A 21070-nucleotide genomic window follows, 5' to 3' on the forward strand; every position below is an offset into this window, starting at 1 on the left:
TATAAACTAATGAGTGGTAATTTTCACTAGCAGAAGCAGTAGCACATCAATTCCTATGGGAAGTGTGTGTATACTGCCACAACTTCTTTACAGAGTAATCTGGCAGCACTTATTAAAATTCAGTACATGCCCATTTTACTCAGCAACTTCACCTCTAGAAACTTAATCTACAGATACAGACAAGAACAACAGATACTAATAAATGGCTGCCACTGATAGCAAATGATTGAAAACAATGTAGATGTCTATCATTAGGACAAATAAATTATTCAGTATGTAGAGCCTTGGGACATTAAGAAATTATCTAAAAGAATGACAGCCTATAACTATTGTATAACGTACTCTACTTTTTCTCCCGGAACATCCTGGAGGTCATTTCCCATCAATATACTGCCAACTGTGTCAAAAAAGAGAGACAGGGGGCACCTGGGTGGTTCAGTCAGTTAAGCCTCCGATTTCAGCTCAGGTCATGATCTCACGTTTGTGGGTTCGAGCCCTGTGTCGAGCTCTGTGCTGACAGCTCAGAGCCTGGAAACTGCTTCAGATTCTGTGTCTCCCTGTCTCTCTACCCCTCCCCCTCTCATTCTCTGTCTGCCTCTGTCTCAAAAATAAATAAAACATTTAAAAAGAGAGAATGGAAACACGTGTATACGCACATATGTGTGCGTGCGCGCACACACACACACACACACACACACACACACACAAATGATCTCTGAACGGATGCTATCAATAGGGAAAAGCTGCACAATAAAAAGGGGGTGGTTGCCTCGACAGGGATAACTCAGAAATAAGGAGTAGGATGGAAGGGAGACGTTACATACTTTTGTGACATTTGAATTTCTGACATGTACATGTATAATCTACTTTTTTTTTTAACTTGGTTTTCACAAGTCTGAGTTATATATTTTAAGGAATTTAAATTGAAAGTATACGAATCACTTAAGGAAGAAAGCGGTGAAAGTCAGGGAAGATGTCACAGTAGGAAGCATCAGAAATCTGTCTCCTAATTTAAACAACAACTGCACTGGAAAATTTGTCTGATGTAACTATTTTTGGAATTCTGGATTCTCCTGAAGGTTTGCAACTTGCAGAGGAGTCCATGGAGGGTAAATTGAGGCTAATTTCAGTTTTCAGCACAACAGCAGCTATCCATCCCCACCCTCAGCCATTTGGCAGGCAGGTAGCTGAAGCTGGGCAAAAAGGAGCCCATATTCCAAACATCAGGAATCTGCCCTGATCACTGATTGGGACTTGTGATCACAAAGGAGAAAGAGTCGCTGTTCATATCTCCTACTATTGTTGCAAATCCTTCGTATTATGGCTGAAGCGGCTCCCATGAATTAAGATGCCGGTACCCTTTCTCCTTTATTTTTCACTTCTTCCCCTATTGAAAGCAAGATGTTAATAATAAGCCATTAAAAAAAAAACCTGCTTATATGGAGAAAGTTGAAAAGTGATTGTGCATTCTAAGACTGAGAAAAGACCTTAAATTGATACCTATACAGACTCATCCTCAGCACACAAACACCATACAACAATAGAAATGGATGGGGGAGAATATCTGATTTCCAGAATTACCAGTTATTAGACTCAAATGCATACTGCTCAAAAAAATCATAAGGTAAATAAAGAAACAAGAAAGTAAGGCCCATTTAAAGGGAAAAAATAAATCAGCAGAAATGGTCTCTGAAGAAGACCTAACAATAGGTCTACCAGAAAATGAATCTTAAACTATGGTCTCAGGGAGCATGGCTGGCTCAGTCGATAGAGTATGATACAACTCTTTTTTTATTTAAGTTTGTTTATTTATTTATTTATTTATTTAGAGAGACAGGGAGACAGAGAGAGCAGGGGAGGTGCAGAGAGGAGGAGAGAGAGAGAGAAACTCAAACAGACTTCACATTGTCGGCAATTAGCCTGACACAAGGCTCGAATCCACAAACCATGAGAACATGACAGGAGCCAAAACCGAGTTAGGACGCTTAATTGACCGAGCCACCCAGACGCCCCAAGCATGCAAGTCTTGTCTCAGGGCTGTAGATTCGATCCCCATGTTGGGTATTGAGATTACTTAAAAATAAAATCTAGGAGTACCTGAGTGGCTCCGTTGGTTGAGCGTCTGGCTTCGGCTCAGGTCATGATCTCACAGTTCATGGGTTTGAGCCCCACGTTGAGCTCTGTGCTGACAGCTAAGTCAGAGCCTGGAGCCTGCTTCAGATTCTGTACCTCCCACTCTCTCTAACCCTCCTCTGTTCGCACTGTCTCTGTCTCTCAAAAAAAAATTTCTTTAATAAATAAAATAAAATCTATAAAGCACAACACTACTGTCTCAAGCTGCTCAAAGACCCTAAAGAATGATGTGAAGAAAGCCAAGAAAATGTATGAACAAAACAGAAATACCAATGAAGAGACAGAAACCTTTTTTAAAAAACCTATAAGAAATCACAAAGCTAAAAAGTACAATAGCTGAAATGAAAATTTTGTTAAAGGGATTTCAAAGGCAAATTTGAGTAAGCAGAAAAATCAGTAAACCTCCACTGGAAATTATGGAGTCTGAGAAACAAAATGAAACAAGATTGAAGAAAAGTGAACAGAGCCTAAGGAATCTGTTCAAACGCCAGCACGTGGACCAAAATATGCACTCTGGGAGTCCTAGAAGAAGACAGAAAGCAGCAGAAAGTATTTGAATAAATAATGCTTAAAAACTTTCCAAAGTTGATGAACAACATGAATATAAACATTCCAGAAGCTTAACAAAACCTAAGTTAGATGAACTCAAGAGACTCACACCAAAATACATCATAATCAGATTTTCAAAAGACAAAGAAAAGGCAGAATCTTGAAAGGAGTGAAAACTCATTATATACAAAAAAAAAATCACTAAAATAGCAGATTTCTCATCAGAACCTCTGGAGGCAATATTACAGTAGGCCCATATTCAAAGTACAGTTGATCCTGAACAACATGGTGATTGGGGGACTAACCCAGTCAAAAATCCATGTGTAACTTTTGACTCTACAAAATCAATTAGCAGCCTGTTAACTGGATGCCTTAATGATGACACAAACTGTCAATTAGCATATATTCTGTAAGTTATATGTATTATATACTGTATTCTTATAATACGTAAACTTTTCATATATTTTTTTGGTATTTCTATGTTACATGGTTTGTCTGTGAGCCTTTTTAAATTGTTGCAAATCTCCTGTGGTGCCTGGGTTGCTCAGTGGGTTGAGCATCCAACTTTGATTTCAGCTCAGGTCATGATCTCACAGTTCATGAGTTCTTGCAACAGGCTCTGTGCTAACACCACAATTGTGTCTTTTAAATGTCCCGTGCTGTTAGCACAGAGCCTGCTTGGGATTCTCTGTCTCCTTCTCTCTCTGCCTCTCCCAAACAAATAAAAACAAATAAAAATAAACATTTAAGAGAAAGGCAAAATGGCAGAGAAGTAGGGACCTCTGTAATCTTTGCCCGCCTCCATCTATCAAACTGGGAAGGACTGAAGAGACAATACTCTAATGTGCAAGAGTGGGAGGAAAACATACAGACTCCAGAAAGATGACAACCTCAAAGATGCTTGAGTGAGTGTGAACTGGGGAAATTAAAAACCGGGCAGGGCCCCGGAGGTGCGGAGGAGTGGAGGCCCCACCCCAACACAGGGAGAGTGTGCAGAGCCCCAGAGAGACAAGGGGAAGAGAAAGAGAGACTGAAAATGCTCATAGAACTGACTCTAGATAAGAGATAAAAAACTCGGCCCGGGACAGAGAAAGATATTGTCACCCCATATATAACCGCTGCGCACAGGGAGAAAAGCCTGTCCCATCTAGCTGGTACATTCTTCCTTGGGCCCCAGGGGCGCCAGGAGAAACAGCTCCCACCCGCTACACGATCCAGGCTAGTAAGCCAGCCGCCAGCAGGATTACATCTCATCTCCGGCAGTAGCATTAAGGTGCATGGACTAGGATTTAGAAACGTGGCGAGGTTTGGAAAATACAACTTGGCTTGCCCATGGCACAGAGAGATCAGACTCACAAGAGTGGCTTGCAATGTTTGGTCCCAGCAGAGCTTGGGGCACCAGCATTCTTCTCCCTGCAACACCAAGACGGGGCCTCAGACAGCAGCCCCAGAGACCTACCTACACCAAACCACACCCATCCACTCAGGAGAGCTGCCTTTTGTTTTTTCTTGCCATCCAGATATATTTTCCTTTATCTCATTCTTCTCTCTCCCCTCGGCTAGTTATACGCTTTTAGACTGTACACGGTCTTTTGTTGTTTCTGCAACCCCCTTTTTTTCTCTTTTTTTTTTTTTCTTTTTTTCCCCTTTTGGTTTGCATGTTTGTTTCATTTGTCTGTGCATTTGCATGCTTTTGTTCCCTGTGTGTTTGTCTGTCTGCTTTCCTTTTCAGGGCTACCTCAAGAAACAAGCCAAAGTACATATGGTGAAGAGTCCCAAATATCACTGTGCAGGGAAATAAAATAATCAAAGGCACAACAAGAGAAACCGAGAAACCGAGACACACCATTAAAAGAACACTTCCTGAACAGACAGGCCCTGAAAAGTCAATGAGTCTCCTTTAATATAGCAATACTCACAGGTGAAGAGGGTATAACAAGCTTTTAAAACAGATAAGAGACACAAACCTAGCCAAAAAGACAAAATAGAAGAACTCTCCTCTAAAGAAATTTAAGGAAGAAGTCACAGCTACAGAATTGCTCAAAAACAGATATAAGCAACATAACGGAGCAAGAATTTAGAACAATTGTCTTAAAATTAATTACTTGGCATCAAAAAAGCATGGAAGACATCAGAGATGCTATTGATACAAAGACTAGGGACCTAAAGAATAGATGTGATGAGTTAAAAAATGCTATAAATGAGGTGCATAATAAAATGGAAGTGGCCACTGCATGGATTGAAGAGGCAGAGAGGAGGATAAGTAAATTAGAAGACAGTTATAGCAAAAGAGGAAGCCGAGAAAAAGAGAGAGAAATTGATACAGGAGTACAAAAGGAGAATTTGAGATTTGAGTGACACAATCAAATGGAACAATATCCATATCATAGGAATTCCTGAAAAAGAAAGAGAAAAAGGTCCTGAAGGGTTGCTTGATCAAATTATAGCTAAGAACTTCCCCAATCTGAAGGAGGAAATAGACACTGAAATCCAAGAGGCACACAGAACCCTCTAAGACGTAACTTGAATCGATGTTTGGCACAACATATCATAGTGATACTGGCAAAATATAAAGATAAAGAGAGGATTCTGAAAGCAGCTAAGGATAAAAAGGGCCCTAACACACAAAGGGAAACCTATCAGAGTGGTTACAGACCTATCTAACGAAACTCGGCAGGCCAGAAAGGAATGGCAGGAAATCTTCAATGTGATGAATAGGAAAATTTGCAGCAAAGAAAACTTTATCCAACAAGCCTGTCATTCAAAATAGAAGGAGAGATAAAGTGTTCCCAAATAAACAAAAAATGAGAGAATTCATGACCACCAAACCAGCCCTACAAGAAATCCTGAGGGACTCTAGGAGGGAAATGTTGCAAGGAATACAAGTTACCATAGATACCACTACAAACATGAACTCTACAGGGAGCACAATGAATCCAAACCCATATTTTTCAATAATAACACTGCATGGAAATGGACTAAATGCTCCAATCAAACAAGACAGGGTAGCAGAATGGATTAAAAAAAAAAAAAAAGAAATCCATCTATTTGCTGAATACAAGAGACTTATTTTTGACCTGAAGACACCTTCAGATTGAAAGTAAGGGGGTGGAAAAATATCTATCATGCTACTGGTAGCCAAAAGAGAGCAAGAGTAGCCATACTTATATCGGACACACTGGACTTCAAAGTAAAGGCAGTAACAAAAGATGAAGGACATTATATAATAATTACAGGGACTCTCCATCAGGAAGAGCTAACAATTATAAACACTTATGTGCCGAATTCGGTAGCACCCAAATAAATAAAACAATCAATCACACACAGAAACAATCTTATTGATAAGAATGTGCTAATTGCAGGGGACTTTAATACTCCACTGACAGCACAGAACACATCAACCAGACAGAAAATAACTAAAGAAACAATGGACCTGAATGACACAGTGGAACAGATGGAATTGATAGATATATTTAGAACTCTGCATCCTGAAGCTAGGAAATTCACCTTCTTCTAGAGTGCACATGGCACATTCTCCAAGATGGATCACATACTGGAGCATAAAGCAGCCCTCCATAAATATAAACAAATTGAGATTCATACTATACACACTTTCAGATCACAATGCTATGAAAGTGGAATTCAATCACAAGAAAAAGTCTGGCAAACCTCCAAAAATGTGGAGGTTAAAAACCACCCTACTAAAACAATGATTGGGCTAATCAGGCAATTAGAGAAGAAATTAAAAAATATATGAAAACAAATGAATATCAAAATACAACAATCCAAACTCTCTGGGATGCAGCAAAGGCAGTCCTAAGAGGAAAGTATGTTCCAATACAGGCCCATTTTAACAAGCTAGAAAAAGCGCAAATTCAAAATCTAACACAGTACCTAAAGGAACTAGAAGGGGAGCAGCAAGAGCACCCCAAACCCAGCAGAAGAAGAGAAATAATAAAGATCAAGGCAGAAATAAACAATATAGAATCAAAAAAAACAATCGAACAGATCAATGAAACCAAGAGTTGATTTTTTGAAAAATAAATAAAATTGATAAACCTCTAGCTAGGCTCCTCAGAAAAGAGAGGACCCCCAAATAGACAAAATCATGAATGAAAATGGATCTATTCCAACAAATCCCTCAGAAATATAAGCAATCATCAAAGATTACTATGAAAAATTATAAGCCAACAAACTGGACAATCTAGAAGAAACGGACAAATCCTTAAACACATGCACTACCAAAATTCAAACAGGAAGAGAGAGAAAATATGAACAGACCCATAACCAGTGAAGAAATTAAAACAGTTATCAAAAACCTCCCAATGAATATGAGCCCGGGGCCAGATGGCTTCCCAGGGGAATTCTACCAGACATTTAAAGCAGAGTTAATACCCATTCTTCTCAAACTTTTCCAAAAAATAGAAATAGAAGGAAAACTTCCAAACTCATTCTATGAAGCTAGCATCACTTTGATTCCCAAACCAGACAGAGACCCAGCAAAAAAAGAGAACTACAGGCCAACATCCTTAATGAATACAGATGCAAATATACTCAACAAGATACTACCAAATACAATTCAACAGAATATAAAAAGATTTATCCATCATGATCAAGTGGGATTCATTCCTGGTTTAAAGGGCTGGTTCATTAGTCTCAAATCCATCAATGTGATACATCACGTTAACAAAAGAAGAGATAAAAACAATAGAACCCTGTTGATAGATACAGAAAAAGCATTTGATGAAATACAGCATCCTTTCTTAATAAAAACCCTCAAGAAAGTCGGGATAGAAGGAACTTAGTTAAACATTATAAAAGCCATTTATGAAAAGCCCACAGATAATATCATCCTCAATGGGGAAAAACTGAGAGGTTTCCCCCTGAGATCAGGAACACGACAGGGATGTCCACCCTCACCACTGTTGTTTCACATAGTGCTGAAAGTCCTAGCATCAGCAATCAGACAACAAAAGGAAATAAAAGGCATCAGAATTGGCAAAGATGAAGTTAAACTTTTACTTTTTGCAGATGACATGATACTCTACATGGAAAACCCAACAGACTCCACCAGAAGCCTACTAGAACTGATTCATAATTCAGCAAAGTCGCAGGGCACAAAATCAAGGTACAGAAATTGGTTGCGTTTTTATACACCAATAACAAAGGAACAGAAAGAGAAATCAAGAAACTGATCCCATATACAGTTGCACCAAGAACCATAAAATACCTAGGAATAAGCCTAATCAAGGATGTAAAAGACCTGTATGATTAAAAGTATAGAAAACTTATGAAAGAAACTGAAGAAGACTCAAAGAAATGGAAAGACATTCCATGCTCATGGATCGGAAAAATAAACATTGTTAAAATGTCATTATTACCCAAAGCAATCTACACATTCAATGCAATCCCAATTAAAATTGCATCAGCATTCTTCTCAAAGCTAGAACTATCCTCAAATTTGTATGGAACCACAAAAAACCCCAAATAACCAAAGTAATAACTGCAGAAGAAAACCAAAATGGGAGGCATCACAAACCCAGACTTTAGCCTCTACTACAAAGCTGTCATCAGCAAGACAGTATGGTATTGGCACAAAAACAGACACATAGACCAATGGAACAGAACAGCGAACCCAGAATAGGGCCCACAAATGTCTGACCAATAATCTTTGACAAAGCAGGAAAGAGTGTCCAATGAAAAAAAGACAGCCTCTTTAACAGATGTTGCTTGGAGAACTTGACAGCAACATGTAGAAGAATGAAACTAGACCACTCTCTTACTCTATATACAAAGATAAACTCAAAATGGATGAAGGACCTGAATGTGAGACAGAAAACCATCAAAACCCTAGAGGAGGAAGCAGGAAACAGCCTCCTTGACCTCAATCGCAGCAATTTCCTACTTGACACATCCACAAAGGCAAGGGAATCAAGAACCAAAATAAACTATTGGGACCTCATCAAGATAAAAAGCTTCTGCAATGCAAAGGAAACAATCAAGAAAAGTAATAGGCAGCTGAGAAAATGGGAAAAGATAGTTGCAAATGACATATCGGATAAAGGGGTAGTATCCAAAACCTATAAGGAACTCCCCAAGCTCCACACCTGAAAAACGAATAATAGAGTGAAGAAATCGGCAGAAGACATGAATAGACACTTTTCCAAAGAGGACATCCAGATATCCAACAGACACATGAAACGATGCTCAGTGTCACTCATCATCAGAAAAATACAAATCAAAACCACACTGAGATACCACATCATGCCAGTTGGAGTGGCTAAAATGAACAAATCAAGAGACTGTAGATGCTGACAAGGATGTTAAGAAATGGGCATCCTCCTACACTGTTGGTGGGAATGTAAACTGATGCAGCCGCTCTGGAAAAGTGTGGAGGTTCCTCAAAAAACTATCGATAGATAGAACTCCCTTATGACCCAGCAATAGCACTGCTGGGGATACACTCAAGTGATACAGAAGTGCTGATGCATAGGGGCACATGTACCCCAATGTTCACAGCAGCACTTTCAGTAATAGCCAAATCATGGAAAGAGCTTAAATGCCCATCAACTACCAAATGGATCAAGAAGATGTGGTATATATATATACACAATGGAGTACTACATGGCAATGAGAACGAATGAAACATGGCCATTTGTAGCAAGGTGGATGGACCTCGCAGGCGTCCCGCTAAGTGAACTAAGTCAGGCAGAGAAGGACAGATACAATATGTTTTCACTTATAAGTCTAAAAGGAGAAACCTAACAGAGGACCATGGGGAGGGGATGGGGGAAAAAGAGTTAGGGAGAGGGAAGGAGGCAAATCATGAGACTCCTGAATACTGAAAACAAACTGAGGGCTGAAAGGGGAGAGGGAAATGGGAAGGAAGGTGATGGTCATGGAGGAGGGCACTTGTGGGGAAGAGCACTGGGTGCTATACGGAAACCAATTTGACAATAAACTATTAAAAAATTGTTACAAATCTCCAAAATATTGTCCAGCTCACTTATTGAAAAATATCCACATATAATTGGACCTGTACAGTTTAAAGCCATGTAGTTCAAGAATCAACTGTAATAAAAGAAAAATTGTGAACTGATATTCCTATATCCAATAAAACTGTCCTTTATTTTTTAACATTTATTTATTTTTGAGAGAGAGAGAGCGCGAGTGGGGGACAGTCAGAGAGAGAGAGGGAGACACAGAATCAGAAGCAAGCTCTAGGCTCTGAGCTGTCAGCACAGCTCAGAAACCAAACCAAAACAAAAATCAATTAAACACAAAAAACTACCAGAATGTAGGAAATGAGGGAGCTGTCAGCACAGCTCAGAAACCAAAAACCAAAACAAAAATCAATTAAACACAAAAAATACCAGAATATAGGAAATGAGGGACAAAAAAGTTACAGAGCATACAGAAAACAAATAGCTCAATGACAGAAGTTATGTCCCTTCTTCTCAGTAATTACTTAAATGTTAATGGATTAAATCTTTCAATCAAAGGACAGAGGTTGGCAGAGTGGATAAAAACACATGACCCAACTACATAATGTCTATAAGAGACTCACTTTAGACTCAAAGACCTAAACATGTTGAAAGCAAAAGGATGCAAAAAGATATCCTCTACAAATAATAATAAGAAAGGTGTGGTATACTAATATTAGACAAAACAGACTTTACATCAAAAAAGGTTATAAGAAACAAGAGTGTATTAATAAAAGGTTCAATACAGCAAGAAGATATAACAACTACAAACATCTATGGACTTAAGAATAGACCATCAAAATATATAACGCAAAAATTGGCAGAAATGAAGGGAGAAATAACAGTTATACAATAACAACTGGAGACTTCAATACCTTGTAATGAATATAAAACCAGATATAAGGTAAGTAATGAAATAGAGTACATAAATAAAGCAATACACAAAGTAGATCGAACAGACATAAGGCAACACTCTATCCAACAACAGAATACATTCTTCTCAAGTGCAGGAGGCATTTTCCAGGATAGACTCTATGTTAGGCCACACACTAAGTGTCAATAGATTTAAAAAGTAAAACTGGAGGCGCACATGGGTGGCTCAGTCGGACTTCAGCTCAGGTCATGATCTCACCGTTCCCAAGTTTGAGTCCCATGTCTGGGGCTGCGCTGACAGCTTAGAGCCTGGAGCCTGCTTCTGATTCTTTGTTTCCCTCTCCGTTTCTGCCCCTCCCCCACTCATGATGTCTCTCTCTCTCAAAAATAAACAAACATTTAAAAAAATTTAAAAAGTAAAACTGGAAAATTCACAAAATTATGGAAATTAAAGAACATGCTTTTAAATAAGCAACAGACCAGGGGCGCCTGGGTGGCTCAGTCGGTTAAGCCTCTGGCTTCGGCTCAGGTCAGATCTCAGTTTGTGGGTTCGAGCCCCGTTTCGGGCTCTGTGCTGACAGCTAGCTCAGAGCCTGGAGCCTGCTTCCGATTCTGTATCTCCCTCTCTCTCTGCCCTCCCCCTTTCATGCTCTGTCTCTCTCTGTATCAAAAATAAATAAAAAACATTAAAAAAAATTTAAATAAGCAACAGACCAAAGAAGAGATCATATCAAAAGCAGAAAATACGTAATAAACAAATGAAAATACAATGTACAAAAACTTATGAGATGTAGCAAAGCAGTGCTAAGGGAGAAATTAATGGCTATTAACATTTATATTGAAAAACAAGAATGAATTCAAATCAACAACCTAACTTTTACAACTTAAGGAACTAAAAAAATAGAAAAGCCATAACTAAACCCAAAGCTACCAGAAGGAAAGAAAAGAGAAAACAAAAGAAAAAAAAAGAAACCAAAAGTGGTTCGTCAAAAAGACCAACAAAATTGAAAAACCTTTAGCTAGAGGGACTAAGAAAAAAGACTCATATTAATAAAATCAGAAATAAAAGTAGGGAACATTATTACCAAATCTATGTAAATAAAAAGAATTTTTAAGAGAGTACTAGGAACAAGTGTATGTTGACAAAAAGGATAACCTAGAATCTAGATAAAATGGACGAATTCCTAGAAACACAAAACCTACCAAGACTAAATCGAGAAGAAATATAAAAAAAAACCTAAATAGACTTGTAAAGAAACTGAATCAGTAATCAAAATTCTTCCAACAAAGAAAAGCCATGGACCTGATGGTTTCGCTGGTTAAGCTCTACCAAACATTTAAAGAACTGGGCGCCTGGGTGGCTCAGTCAGTTAAGCCTCTGACTTCGGCTCAGGTCATGATCTAGTGGTTTATGAGTTTGAGCCCGGTGTCCAGCTCTATGCTGATAGCTTAGAGCCTGGAGCCTGCTTCAGATTCTGTGTGTCTCTCTCTCTCTACCCCTCCCCCCCTCACAATAGGTCTCTTGCTATCTCTCAAAAATAAACATAAAAAAAAAAAAAAAAGAACTAATACCAAGCTTAGGAAGGAACACTTCCTAACTCATTCTATGGCGACATTATTACCCTGACACGAAGACACTACAACAACAGACAGTCCAATATCCCCTAGGATCACTGATCCAAAAATATCTCAACAAAACACTCGTAAAAGGACTTCAGCATATTAAAAGGATTATATACATCAATTCCAAGTGGCATTTATTCCTAAAATGCAAGGGATAATTCAAAATAGGAAAACTGATCAATTAATATTCCACATCAACAGAATAAAGGGAAAAAATCTACATGATCATCTCAATTGATACAGAAAAAGGATTTGATAAAATTTAATACCTTTTCATGATGAAACACTCAACTAGGAAAAGAAGTAAACCATCTCAAAATAATAAAAGTCATATATGAAAAACCCACAGCAAACATCACACTCAATACAGAAAATCTGAAAGATTTTTCTTTAAGATCAGGAACAAGGCAAGGATGCTTGCTTTATCTACGCAAAACAGTACTGGGAGTTTTTGCCATAGAAATTAGGGGAAGGAGAAGAGGAGAAGAATGGGAAGATATATAAGTTAGAAAGGAGTAAATAAAATTATCTCTGTTTGCAGATATGACCTTATATGTAGAAAAACCTAAAGATTACGTATGCACAAGTGCATGAGCAACACACCCCTCCCCATAAATAAATTCAGCAAAGTAGTAAGGTACAAACTCGGCACACAAAAATTAATTGCATTTCTATAGATGAACAACATAATTATTTGAAAAAGAAATTACAAAACAATTCCATTTACAATAGCAGCAAAAAGAATAAAATACTTAGGAATTGGGGTGCCTGGGTGGCTCAGCTGATTAAGTGTCACACTTGATTTGGGCTCTGGTTATGATCTCATGGTTTGTGAGTTCAAGCCCCACATTCTCCCTCTCCCCTGCTCGCTCACTCGCGCGCGCTCTCTCTCTCTCTCTCTCTCTCTCTCTCTCTCTCTCTCTCTCTCTCTCTCTCTCAAAAAAATAATAAGCTAAAAACAACAATTTAAGAATTGACCAAGGAGATGAAAAACTTGTATAATGAAAACTACAAAAACACTGCTGAAAGAATATATAAATAAATGGAAATACATCCCATGTTCATACAACTTAAGACTGAATATTGTTAAAATGTCAATACTATTCAAAGCAATGTACAGATTCAATGCAGTCCCTACCAAAATTCCAATGGCATTTTCTGTAGAAATTTTTTTTTTAAAAATCTAAAATTCATAAGGAATCTCAAGGGACTCTAGATAAGCAAAATTCACCTTGAAAAAAAAAAAGAGCAAAAGTAGAAGACCTCCACTTCCTATTTCTAAACGTACTACCAAAGTCTATTAATCAAATCAGTGTAATACTGGCATAAAGACAGACATCTATGGAATCGAGAGCCCAGAAATAGGTCTTACATATGTCAAATGATTTTTAACAAAGATGCCAAGACGATTCAATGCGAAAAATACAGTATTTTCAACAAATGAAACTGGAAAACTGGACATCCACATGCAAAAGAATGAAGTTGGAGCCTTACCGAACACCATAGACAAAAATTAACTCACAACAGATCAAGGAGATAAATGTAGGACTGAAAATAATAAGACTCTTAGAAGAAAACTGAGGACAAAAGCTTCATGGCTTTAGATTTGTCGATGATTTCTTCTATATGACACCAAAGGCACAGGTGGAAGGAAGGAAGGAAGGAAGGAAGGAAGGAAGAAAAAGAAACCTTGGACTTACTGAAAATTTTAGAATTTTGCTTATTAAATAACACTTTGAACAGAGTAAAAAAGTAACCTACAGAATGGAAGAAACGTCTGTAAATCATGTATCCAATAAGGGATTAATATCTAGAATATACAAAGAACTTCTAAAACTCAACAACAATGAAACAAGTAACTAAAAAATGAACGGACTTGAATTCACATTTCTTCTAAGGAGATATATAAATGGCCACTCAGTACAAGAAAAATGCTCAACTCACTAATAATTAGGGCGATGCAAATCAAAACTACAATGCAATACCATCTCATACCGTTTAGGGTGACTACTTGCAAAAAAAAAAAAAAAAACCCAGAAAACTACAACTGATGGTGAGGATGTAGAGAAATTGGAACCCTTGTGCACTGGTGGTAGAAATACAAAATGGTATAGTTACTGTGAAAAACAATATGGCAGTTCCTCAAAAAATTAAAATAGACTTACCATACGACCCAGCAATTCCACTCTGAATACCTACCCAAAATAATTAAAAGCAGGGTCTTGAAGATATATGTACACCCATGCTCATAGCAGTTTCACAAAGCTAAAATGTAGAAGCAACCCACATGTCTATTGACAGATAAATGGATAAGCATAATATGGTACATATACACAATGAAATATTATTCAGCCTTAATAAGGAAGGAAATTCTGTAATATGCTGTAACATGGATGACCTTTGAAGACATTATGCTAAATGAAATAGCCAATCACAAACAACAAATGCTGTATGAACCACTTATATGAGATATTGAGTAACCAAAATCTTAATGACAGTAGACAAAATCTTAATGGTGGTTGTTGCCAAGGCCTGGGAGAATAAATTGATAAATTGCTTTGGGGAGTTATTTAATGAGTACAGTGTTAGTTTTCTAAGGTGAAAGAGTTATGCGATGAATGGTGGGGATGGCTGTACAGTAACACTATGTACGTAGTACCACTGAACCCTACACTTAACAATGGCTACGGTGGTAATTTTTTTGTATTTAAGATAAAAATCCCAGTATCAGTATCAGGTTTCTAACACCAGGTTAACAATTAGATTTGAGTGCTGTTAAGGAAATTGGATTATTTACACTACCAGTGTTCTGACTAAACCCCAAGCTCAAAATCTGCCACTAGATTCCATTTAAGTTAATGCAAAAAAAAAAAAACAGGGGGGAAAAAAAACCCAAAACCAAAAAAACACGCAACTGTTGAAGTTTAAAACACAACTGAAAATAGAAATTTCAGCCTTTATCATAATTCTAGGCCTACACGCAAAAATATAAATTGATGAGCACAGAAAGTACATCAAAGCAGATGTGCATTTTTGGAAACAAGAAGAAAAAATAAGCTGACACTAGAAGGGCTTATTAACAAATTATATAATTATATATATATTATTCATAAGTACTGTAGAGAGAAAACAAGTGCTTAAGATGCATTCAGTGTATATTTAACAAGTAAAAATATTTTTAATAAGAGCTATAATAAGTTCCTCAGTGACCAAGTCAGCAACATAAAATTTTAAAATAGGAAGGGGAAGAAAGTTCTTGAGTCTTATCGCAAACACGTCTGACTCCACTGAATTGATATGAATTTGAAAGAGGGCTATTAAAGATGGGCATTCTACACTGGAGAAAGAACAAGCAGAGATATTTAAGGAGAAAATAACACTTTATATGTGAAAACAACATAAATCATATTTTCACATTTAAGTAAGAAAAATGTCAAAATTTTCTTCTATAGGAAGAAGCAACTGTTCTACTGGAGCATTCTAAGAGCCTCCAAGTAATTTGCTTTTCATTGTGATAGCCAAAAACTAAACTCCAGTGGACATTTGTTTGAGGACAGTAAATTATATCTCAACAAAACTTGACTGTAAGCTCTTAGCTAGGATGGTGTCTCTAATGCAGTGTTTGACAAAAGTAGATGCAGAATGAATACTTAGTGAATTTAAATAAACTACGAGAAAGCCAGTATGGTATTATTTTCTGAAAATATGTAACTTAAACTACTACTCCTAACTAAAATATGCACTGTGAAAAATTTCATAGTCAAGTCTGCTAAATTATGCAAATTTTATTATCCATCTTCCTTTCACAGACCACTGATGAGCATATTAGCATATTTAAATCTCTGAAAAGTGCTGCAATATCAAAATAACTCTTTTTTAAGTTTATTTATTTAGAGAGAGAGTGAGGGAGTGCAAGCGGGGGAGGTGGAGAGTGAGGGAGGGACAGAGAGAATCCCAAGCAGGCTTTGCACCAATAGTGCTAAGTCTGAGTTGGGGCTCGAACCCACAAACCTCAAACCCAAGAACTGCAGGCTGAAATCAAGAGTTAGATGTTTAATGGAATGAACCACCCAGGTGCCCCTAACCTACCTCTTTCAAATCTAGCATTTCCCAAGCATACTAGCTAATATAATATTTTCTTCCCTCAGATCATTAAGATCCTTTAGAATTACTACTTTATCAAATACTCTGGGAAATTCTCTATTAGAGCCCCAAAGGTAAAAGTATAAAACTGAAAAACAGATTGAATTACAGCATTCCTGAATATTTAAGCATATCCCTGAATATATCTTCAATTTCACTGAACTTTCTGTAAATTACATGGTCTCCCAAACAAATTGCATAAAACTATATTCACAGTAGCAAGAGAAGATAAACTGGAAAGCTAAATATTTAATATCTCTCTAGTCATAAAAATGAATCTACACAATTTTCTGAAGTACATGAACCATTACTTAAATAACATAAAGGAGCACCTGGATGGCTTAGTGGGTAGAGCAAAGGGCTCTGGATATTGGCTTGTAAGTTTGAGCCTCATACTGGGTGTAGAAATCACTTAAAAATAAAATCAAATCTTAAAAAAAATAATTTTATAAAATAAAAATCCTGCCACAACTACATTTAAACACATACACTAAGAACACTATGCCAATGCCTTTCTTAGCATCAAAGCTCTTTTTTCCTTCTAGGTTATTCTATCTAATCAGATATGAGTTTACAAAATTAAAGTCAAAATTTTATTTCTTAGAGCACCTGGGTGACTTAGTCAGTTAAGTGTCTGATTTCAGCTCAGGTCATGGTCTCATGGTTCATGGGTTCGAGCCCCATGTATGCACTGACAGTGCAGCACCTGCTTGGGATTCTCCTTCTCCCTCTCTCTCTGCACTTCCCCAATGGTGCTTTCTCTCACGCTCTCTCTTAAAATAAACTTAAAAAAAATTTTTTAAGTAATTTAAAAAATTCTATTTCTCAAAAAGCATAGATCACTGAAATGAGTAGCTATTTAACAACTGCCAGAGAACAGATGTTACTATCTGAGCAAAACCTTAATGAGATATGGTAGGATTAATAGTTTTTTTGTCTAATGACTTTTTTTTTAAGTAGGCTTCACACCCAGTGTGGAGCAAAATGTGGGGCTTTAATTCATGATCTAGAGATCAAGACCTGAGCCAAGCTCAAGATTCCAATGTTCAACAAACTGAGTCACCCAGATGTCCCATGAGATTAAGTTTTTAAATAAAAGAATGACACTACCATAAAAATTTCTCAGCTGCTTTATTTCCAGAATGAGAAAGCATCACTGTAACTTGAAAAACATTTTAGGAAATTGATGCTGCTGCTCAAGTCAACATTAATGATGGGAGTGCCTGGGTGGCTCAGTTGGTTAAGTGTCTGACCTCAGCTCATTTCATGATCTCATGGTCAGTGAGTTCAGGCCCGACAAGGGGCTCTGTGCTGACAGCTCAAAATCTAGAGCCTACTTTGGATTCTGTTGTCATCTCTTTCTCTGCCCCTCCCCCACTCACACTGTCTCTCAAAAATGAATAAATGTTAAAAGAAAAATTAACAAAAAACATTAATAATGTACATCACATAAACATAATATAGAGATTTTGGTCCTACTCTCACTCACCTTGCCTTTGGTGCAACAAAAGATTGTGCCTGATCTATCTATGACTCCACTTACAGGAAACTCTTGATTACTTTTTAGGTACTTATTAATTAGCTCTTGATTACTTATTAGCTACTTATTAATGCAAAATCTAGCTAATTCTGTTCATATTTTAAGAGAAAAAATAAAGAGACTAAAAAGAAAGTCATTCTAGACCCAGTATCACTGACTATTCAGAGTCAAGATTCCATTCAAGCAATGATGAAAGAACAGAAGTATTTAAAACCTGGGGCTGGTTGATAGTGAGGACTGCTGTTGTTGTTTTTGTTTTTTTTTAATTAAGAGACATAAAAATGATGGGGGGGAGGGTACCTGAGTGGCTCAGTCAGTTGAGATTTCAACTCTTAATTTCAGCTCAGGTCATGATTCCAGGGTCAGAGGACCCAGCCCTACATCAGGCTCTGTGCAGAGCACTGAGCCTACTTGGAATTTTCTCTCTCTCTCTCTCTCTCTCTCCACAGCCACCAACCTTCTCCCCTGCTCATGCTCTCTTATTAAGGGGGGAAAAAAAGTGATGGGAAGAGAGATAAATACATCTTAATAAAGCCTTGCTAATTGAAGAGTATTAAGCAAACAAGAAAATAGAATTTTTGGAAGTTTTCAAGTCCTAAGAAAAATGACCAGTTCTTTAAAATAGCAATTTTGAAGTATACAGACCTATTAATATAAAACCCATTATTCTAATTATTAAAGAATATAAACCAAATGGTCCTATTAAATTACTTTATTGTTCATGCTTTAAAATCATGCTGAAAAGGTGCCAAAAAGAGACAGCTAGATCATGTTGACATACATTCACTCAAGAATATGCATAGGGGCACCTAAATGGCTCAGTTGGTTAAGTGTCTTGACTCTTGATTTCAGCTCAAGTAATGATCTCATGGTCCTGAGATCAAGTGCAGAAGTCAGGCTCTTAGCTGGGCATGGAGCCTGCATAAGATTCTCTGTCTCTCTCTCTCTCTGTCTCTCCCCTGCACACTCACATGCATGCATTCTCTCTCAAGGGAAAAAAAAAAAAAAGAATACAGATATCTATTATTATAGGTATGATAACAAGGAAACCTTGACCTATTTAAGAACAATTGATATCTAGATGACAAATCAGAATTTTAAAAATGAAAGGCTTTATTCGTGTAAGTACTAAGAGGGTCTATACTGGTTTGTACTTTCTTTTTGGGTATTTTTTGTAATTTTTATGTTTTTATTTTATTTTTGAGAGAGACAATGTGAACAGGGGAGGGGCCAAGAGGGAGACACAGAATCTAAAGCATGCTCCAGGCTCTGAGCTGTTGGTGCAGAGCCTGACGTGGGGCTCAAATTCACAGACTGTGAGATCATAACATGAGCTGAAGACTCTTAACCGACTGAGCCACCCAGGTGCCCCTGGTGTGTACTCTCTATGAATAGTGTACATTATTACTTTGGAAACAATTTTTATAGATATATAAAGATTTATGTAGGTATATGAGCTTTATATCAAATTCCAATGCTCGATCAATTTTATCAAAGAAACTTCTAATAAAAGGTATCTTAAAATTTGTAGAAAAGACAAAAATTTTCATATCTACATCATTTGTCATGGTACAGAAATCATACCAAAACAATTTTAGACCAATATCTGAATCAAAAAGCTTAATTTTGCCAATCAAACATCTGCATTTCCCTATTAAAGAGATTACAAGTTATACAGAAAAGTTTGAGTTCATTATCAAAAACAGTATTCTATGGACCCAAAAATGCTCTCATCTTTTGGTATTCAAGGCTCACCAAAGGTCACAGATAACCCAATAATGAATACTTTCATTTTGGGGATATTTATGAGATAATTTGCACAGAATATAGCATACAATATAAATATAACCCAAGACCCAGGGCCTAAATAGATTTTGGTACTGAATTCGCTGGTTTATGACTAGTGGCTTGGCATGATTTCTACAGATACTTTTAAAGAAAAACTCATAAAAGAAGCATTTAATCGTGCATTTTCCTTATATTCCATATTTATAGTATTTCATCACTTCTAAACTACCAGAGAAATTCAGGTATAGTACAACTGTTGAACACAGAGTTCATAATCGTGCTATTACTACATGTGGTACCCGTTAATAATTCATGAGGATGTTTTCCCCATAAGTATTTTGAAGAAGTAGAACAAACCAAGTATTTCCCACCCATAATTTAAAATTCAGATGAAACTCTATGTGAAACACAAAGGGGACATTACGCCTTACCTCATATTCAGAGATTTCAGGTAAGTTATTCTCATCTGTCTTTTCCAGCTTTTCAGCAGCCCACTTGCTTGCAGCCTCAGCAAGTTCCTTTTCGGTTAGCCGACTAGGTTTATCTAACACCTAATAAAAGCAGCAGTACAGTTCTATTATAATCCTCAAAAGCATTTAAACTTTAAATACATCAAGAAGTACATCCAACATAACTTATAATTATGTAAGCCTCCAAATTTATACAGAGAATAAGTACATTCTTTGTATGCTTTTTCAAAAATATTCAACATAGAATTTCTTTAAGAAATTCCTTTTGGACATATACAATAGATATGACTCCTAATTTCATTTACATAAAGCTTTAAAACTTTATCTTAAGGAACAAAGACAATTAATATACTACTAGTATTTGAAATATACAAGACATCATACTGATTTCAATTTTGTATCTCTAATTATATTCAATGAAATAAATAATGCCAAGATGTAATCAAGGTAAATTCCTAATTAATGCAATAGAAAATACATATATGTTATTTTCATAATTCATAATTTATATAAATCATACTTTATACAAAATATATATAAATTTCATGTTTTGATATTTCTGCTGCTTCCCTTCTTCAACCATATATAAAACTAAATAATGTATGGAATTTAGAGTTACAGACAGGGTTTGAAGGACAGCTTCATCACCTGGTAGGTAAATGAGTTTATATGCATATTTATGACATTGTGAATCTTTGGTTTCCACATTTACAAAATCAGTATTAATAATATTCAGTTTTATAAAGTAGTTGTGAGAATCAAGAGAAGTAACAGATCTGAGAGTACCTAGCATAGTGCTTGGTACTTCAGTTTTCCTTTCTTTTCCACATTCACTGTTATAAATCAGTTATAGTAAAACACTTGAAGAAGATCAATCTGTTCATGAGGTCAGTATAAAAATGAAGAAAATAAATTGTTTCTGATCACCTGATTCCCACAATATACAGACTTACATTACAGACTAAGAT

The 21070-nt window shown here is 36.8% G+C and overlaps 1 protein-coding gene across 9 annotated transcripts in view; it reads right to left on the reverse strand.

Moving 5' to 3' along the window:
* The window catches only part of PPHLN1 (periphilin 1), a 150131-nt gene that overhangs the window by 46118 nt on the left and 82943 nt on the right, over positions 1-21070 (reverse strand). For all 9 annotated transcript variants that reach the window (XM_029954891.1, XM_029954888.1, XM_029954894.1 and 6 more), the window contains one exon: positions 20064-20183. In XM_029954891.1, coding sequence (XP_029810751.1) covers positions 20064-20183 — 120 coding nt within the window. The remainder of the gene's footprint in view (positions 1-20063; positions 20184-21070) is intronic.

Source organism: Suricata suricatta, chromosome 10 (assembly GCF_006229205.1).
Source record: "Suricata suricatta isolate VVHF042 chromosome 10, meerkat_22Aug2017_6uvM2_HiC, whole genome shotgun sequence".
In the NCBI taxonomy this organism is placed as follows: domain Eukaryota; kingdom Metazoa; phylum Chordata; class Mammalia; order Carnivora; family Herpestidae; genus Suricata; species Suricata suricatta.